Source organism: Salvelinus fontinalis, chromosome 34, assembly GCF_029448725.1.
Source record: "Salvelinus fontinalis isolate EN_2023a chromosome 34, ASM2944872v1, whole genome shotgun sequence".
In the NCBI taxonomy this organism is placed as follows: Eukaryota; Metazoa; Chordata; class Actinopteri; order Salmoniformes; family Salmonidae; genus Salvelinus; species Salvelinus fontinalis.
The window spans coordinates 5,379,686-5,385,979 of record NC_074698.1 but is presented as its reverse complement, the minus strand read 5'-3'; the positions used below and the strand labels follow the sequence as shown (position 1 = coordinate 5,385,979).

General features: G+C 42.9%; 1 protein-coding gene across 1 annotated transcript; it reads left to right on the top strand.

The window, feature by feature from the left end:
• The first annotated feature begins 665 nt into the window (after positions 1-665).
• LOC129832910 (homeobox protein Hox-B4a-like) lies at positions 666-4,959 on the top strand. The gene is made up of 2 exons (XM_055897034.1): positions 666-2,249; positions 3,222-4,959. Exons 1-2 carry the CDS (start codon positions 1,826-1,828, stop codon positions 3,548-3,550), a joined length of 753 nt encoding a protein of 250 aa, XP_055753009.1. The 5' UTR covers positions 666-1,825; the 3' UTR covers positions 3,551-4,959.
• The last annotated feature ends 1,335 nt before the right edge of the window (positions 4,960-6,294 follow it).

The following is a 6,294-nucleotide window of genomic DNA, read 5'->3' as shown; positions in this document are numbered from 1 at the left end:
TGCAGTTTGACTCACTTGATCTGTCTTACTATGTGTATCGTTGCTTGTCAATATTGTGTACAGTAGTCGATAAGGAGCTGGCTATCTTATCATCCCGTACACCCTCAAGTTTATTCACTTGGCGTTTGTTCGCTCTGCATTGTCAGATAGATTGCTGGCTTCGGTTATAAACGAGCTACTCCCTCTCTTGTAAGTGTAGAAGTGTGAGCTAAGCTCCAGTCTCCCCTGAATAGTAATATTTTTTAAACCCTATTATTTACACTGATTTGCTCTTACTGTTCTTTTGTGGTTACCGAAAATCACTGTGCCATTCACCCATTGTGCAATATATTTTGGCGAGTCATGCTGTCTTTTTCAAAGCATAAATGCATGGCAGAAACAAATGCGAATGTGTAAAGTTGGTCCCTACACATCACGAGCTATGTTTGCGAGCAAAGCACCTTTCATTAAGTAGTGCTGAAGCACATTGCTGACACACTTGAAGGAAGCCTGCTTTGGGCGTAGCACCTTGATTCCTCACATGACGCAGTCAAGGTGAGAAGCCCAGTTCAATACCTGTCCGGAGAATACCTGTCATCTATATATACCCTGTAGATCCGGATTTGTGTGAACAGACTCACGGTCACAAATTCGTGTCTAAGGGAGTATGTAGTTGACGTATACACTACACGCCATCGATGGATACAGACGACTGCCAGTTGATGTTTATTTGAATTGTGTTGTACCATTAGGCTCTATTATCCCAATGTAGGCTAATGGGGTGAGACATTTTGATATTGTTTTTCAACGTTGATCATTTCAGTAGAAAAGGTAACCGAAAGTTATAATGGGTTTTATTTGCCATGATAATCTGTCAAGTGCCGTGATTTGCTTGTCTTCCACTGAAAATTGATTGAGAAACAGTCAATTTTGACAACAAAGGAGGTTTATCGCATGATCACCCACCATGCATGGAGCTTTATTCCAACGATAACATTGCATGGGTTAGGATAATGCAATCCTGATAAGGACCAAAACTATTATTCGGTTAGCAATGCAAGGGGCGCATGGTCTCAATTACTATGCAAGGTAGGTGTGTAAATTGGTGTGCAGGATAAACGTGGTGTTTAGGGGGGGACTGACGGTGACTCGCTTTAACGCAAAGGTCTAGCTGTGATTTAGGAGGCTTTGTAACCTGAATTAGTTGATGAATTTTCTATCGATCCTAAACAAGCCTAGATTCATCTCTGACAGGCTTCTGCTGCACGCAGCGCACGCCAGGGTATTCTCTCACCATTATTAGCGAGTGCATTTAAAAGCCTGGCAAGAACGAGCACGCGGCATCACTTTCCCAGCCCTTGTTTTCAAACGCTCCAGCATAAAGAAGAAGAAAAAATCGTTCAAATGAATATAGCTTGACTATCAAGTTTGGGACGCACCACTTTTCTTGTTTATGTACTGTATAGCGAATTGGGCAGGTGAGGGGGTTAGCCAGTTGATCTGCTCTGTAGACCGTTTGAAAACTCCGGTGGTATGTATTTCTGGCGTGTCTGCTTCGGGTTGTTATTGTTTTGATTCGTGCTTATCGCGGAGCGGGCCAGTGTGTAAAAAAGTATGCAACATTCGAATGCCACAAACTATGCCAGGATGATGTGCGGGTTCTGCTATGCCTAATCCCATTTCCTTATCCGGGAATCGTCAGGATCCACGCCATTGGCTCTCGCTGTCACATGGATTCTTAACTTTGTTCACTTGACAGAAAGTAGGAGGGTTCTACGAAACAGGAAAACGAGTAAAGCGATAGATATAAATTTTAGTATATTTTGTGTGCAATTCAAAGAAATTAATGGCCATGAGTTCCTATTTGATCAACTCCAACTATGTCGACCCCAAGTTTCCACCCTGCGAGGAATATTCCCAGAATGACTACCTACCCAGTCACTCTCCGGACTACTACAGCGCCCAGAGGCGAGAGCCTGCGTTTCAGAATGATTCAATCTACCACCCGCGGTCGGGCTGCGCCGACCCGCCGTACACGACGTGCCAGGGTCCGGGGCAGCCCGCGGTGGTGATGTCTCCACGGGGTCACGTCCTCCCCCCAGCCGGACTCTCAACCCCTCTCCCGGAGCCTAGCCACCATTGCGACTCCGTAACTCCAAGCCCTCCACCCGCGTGTGGCCAGAATCCCCTCAACCATAGCCCTTCCACGGACAGCTCTCGCAAGGATCCTGTGGTTTACCCCTGGATGAAAAAAGTCCACGTAAACATCGGTAAGTGCTGCTGACTTCTCCCTACTCTGCGTCTTTGTGAGCCTGAATCAGTTTACCTAAGGTGGGAAGCTTAGTGTTCGGTGCTAAATCTCTCCCCTCGTGAAGTAGCCCCTGGTCTAGATTTACGATCGGCTGTTTGCAGGGCAATATAATTACATCCTCCATAAAATTTTAGTGCACTTGTTCGCCAAGTACCTTTGAAGTCTATGTAACCTAGCCCTTCTCGTTTCTTCCCAAGATTGGTTTTAAGAGGACTCGACTATCCCATAAGTTAAGTTTTATGCTTTGGTAATTTGATTTTAAGTGGTTGGATGTACAAACGTGTACTTTCCTCTGTCACCTCTCTATTGTTCATGGAAAAGTTGTATGGAAGCGAAAACATTCATATTTATGGAGACTACAATAAAACACTAATGGTAAGGCAAAGAGTTGAACTCTATTGTAGACCCACACAACTATTCTGCAATGATGAGAGTGTGTGCTTTGAGAACTAGAGCATGCGTTCAGACAACGACAAAATGCGACTATTGTAAAGTGGTCGTTTAAAGACATTGCCCTGTGCATAATGCCAGCGTCATTCGCCAGAAATTCAAAATTAAGGAGTTAGGGCCTTACTTTTAGATAGGTTATTAGGTATTTTATTAGGCTTTTGTGGATACTATCCACTGTGTTTTGTCTATTTTTGAATTAGTTTAATCATTATCCAGCACCCATTCAGGCTCGAATAACACCCTCATTCACAGTGAACGTATATAAAATACTACGAGCATCCATGGATGTAGGCTTACTTGTAGAATTTTGCATAACATAATCCAGCAAGGTTATGTCTATATAGGCCTACTTCGTGACACGTTCTGAGGCAGATTTAATATAATATTCAAATGTATTGATCTGTGTATTAATAATGGCCTACAAATGCAATACATGTGTGTTTTGGTGATGGCCTGTAATATATTGCTCTCTGTCCCACAGTGAACCCAAATTACAATGGGGTGGGTGAGCCCAAGCGCTCGCGGACAGCCTACACGCGACAGCAAGTCCTGGAGCTGGAGAAGGAGTTCCACTTCAACCGCTATCTGACCCGGAGACGCAGAGTGGAGATCGCCCACACCCTGGTTCTGTCCGAGCGCCAGATCAAAATCTGGTTCCAGAACCGGCGGATGAAATGGAAGAAGGACCACAAGCTCCCCAACACCAAGATCCGCTCCAACAGTATCTCCAACAACACAAACTCGCAAAGCAGCGGGCTCGCGCTGGGGAGCTCTCAGAACCGAACCAGCGGGCCTCCACCGAGCCTATAGCCTCCCCCCTTCTCCTACCCATCCACCACCCACCCACCATGCACTTTGAAACCTCCGTTTCTGGAGTGGGATACATGGATTCCACCATGTTTTTACCTCCCCTCTTCAATTCAATTACAGGGATATAACATGTGGGGGGAAAGAGAAGGGGGAGTGAAAAACGAAGAGAAAATGTGTATCTTAAAAAATGTAAAAGGGGAGAAGATTCAAACACAAACACTTCCAATGATGTGTTCACAACCTGATCCAGTTCCCTTTTTTTATCCCGTGCCCCTCTCCTTCTCTCTCTCCTTCTCTCTCGTCCCCCCCCCCCCCTCCATTAGGACAGAAGGCGGCAGATACTTTTCAGATTTTGGTGAAGATGGATCCGCGTTTCATCTTTAATCATGCCAAACTCGGCCCCATTTGTCATGTTTACTCTGCAGTACAAAGGGTGAACCGTGGGGCCTTCCCATTACCTCGACGTCCAACGTTCTGTTTAATACATAGCCCCCTTGTTTCGTCAAGAGCCGTTGTCTTACTCCTTTTTCTCTCCTCAATACTAAAAAACACACCGAATATGTTCTCCGAACATGAAGGTTTTTTTGTAAGAGAAAATATAGCTGCTTCTCAGTTGTATTCTATGTTTATCAAATGCAATTAAATTAAGACTGACAACGATTGTGAGGTCCGTTGCTAGTTCATTTTTACAGGGACTCATTTTCCCTTCTTTGTTTCTAGCAGAGACAGGGTGCGTTTGGAAAAAAAAGATGGTACATCACGGTATTAACATAGGATAGTAGTTGCAGTGGAATGAGAAAGCTGGACTTAGAGAAGCATATATGAACCAAAATCTGGTACAAACCTACCTAAGTAAAATAGAAACAGCACTACAATGTACTACCTTGCTATTATAATTACCTCAGTTGTACTTATGTTCATTATTATCTTGCCTTGTGTTATGAAGTGACAGGTTAAGCTCATTTGAATTTTGTGGCAAGTATCTGCAATACGAACGTACTCATTTCTTGTAAGTGAAATATAATTTAAGCAATTTTGTTGGCCAGGGTTGTAAAGAGAAAAAAGGTGCGTATATTGCATGACTGAATACACATTAATTTGATCTTTTATCTATCTGGTATCCTTTCTTGGCACATAAACATGCGCACACACTCCCTCCCTCCTCCCTTTCGCTCTCTCTCCCTCTCTCTCACGCTTTCTTCTCACCATGTGCCATTTTCGGTATTTTCTTTGTACGTGTTCCTTTTATTTACATTCCAAAGATCAGTCCTGTCGCTGATAATGTCAAACTGTTATTTTTTTCTTCCTCTATATTTGAATGTTGCTCTTTTTTCTGCTCTTTCTCCTCAGTGTCTACCTTTTTATTTGTAAATAGCTATAGAAATGTAATAAATGCTTGAAAAAGCGTCCATCTATCCTCTTTGTGTCCTCCTTTCCCTCTGCCGCTGTTTCCCCCATGCTCTGGGTCCAAAAGATACTGAGATAAGTCGCTCTCGTCAGACCAGCTCCTTTAATAGCAAGGGATGTGTAAAAAAAACTAAAATGATTCAATTTAATTTTGCCCTCCCCATGGTGGGTTTTCGTTTGCCTTTCTATGTAGCCTGTCTTTAAAAAATCACTGAATATCTCCGTGGTGATTTATATCTTGTGGACATGAGTGATCCTGGTATATTATGCCTTGTAATCTCGTTTTAAATCACGAACCCCTTCGTTTCACTCTCTTCTCTCGTTAATTTAACGGTGCTCACACACCCGCTGCTCGCTCGTGCTGAAAACAGCCTGAAAATATGGATCCTCGTTTTGAAAAAAATGTTAAATAGGTTCTCGGCTCGTGGGCTTTTAATGCTTTAATGAGTCTAATTTTTGCACAACAGTTTCTCTGTGTTTGCTGGCTCGATGTGGGGTTTTTTATATTACAAACGAGCGGGCCGGTGCCATAGCTCAAACCTTGACAACCAAATAGATAATCAGGAAGACAAATGGCTTCTTTTGTAAGGCGCGGCTCTTGTATTAATTTTCATTTTCTTCTCTTAGAGCAGGTATCGAAAATATAGAGCAGGAGAAAATAACATTCTGTTTGGGTGTTGAACTTTAAACAAAAGTGTGGGCTCAAATTGGTCTTCTAGCATTCCGTGGAACAGAGATTTTCTATTACTTGCTGGTTGATGTAAGCCCTTGCGCCATAAAGCCTCTTCCAATCCATTTATATGATTTTTTTCTCACCATATATTTCTGAAATGCCTTTTCAAAACCTCCAGCTTCCTACAGGCCTATGCTATGCCTCAAGACATTGAAGCAAGTCCAGTCAAATATACACACACGGTACCATTGAAATACATACAATGTGATAGGGCTACTATCGAATTCGTTCACAGTATTCTTGAATGTGCTCCTTTTTAAGTCTATAGCTCACACACATAGGGCCCTTAGGCAGTGTCTCTATACTTTTCAGATGGCAAGTGATATTATGTCCAAATGTTGTGATATTCACAACAGTTCAAACGTCGTTTATTTGAATAGACATCATTGGTCCCCACGCATATGTGTCTTCACACAGAAAAAGCCCCCAAGCACTTGCATAGTAAAATAAATGAATTTGCGTGTGACATCACATACAATATGCACCTTAGAATTCTATTCTTATCCTTTATTTAAAAAAAGAAGCCTTCTGCCTTCGGAGGGTGAATAGGAGCGAACAGATTTCTAAGGGGCCCCAAAAGTTCACCACCATTATTAGCGGACAG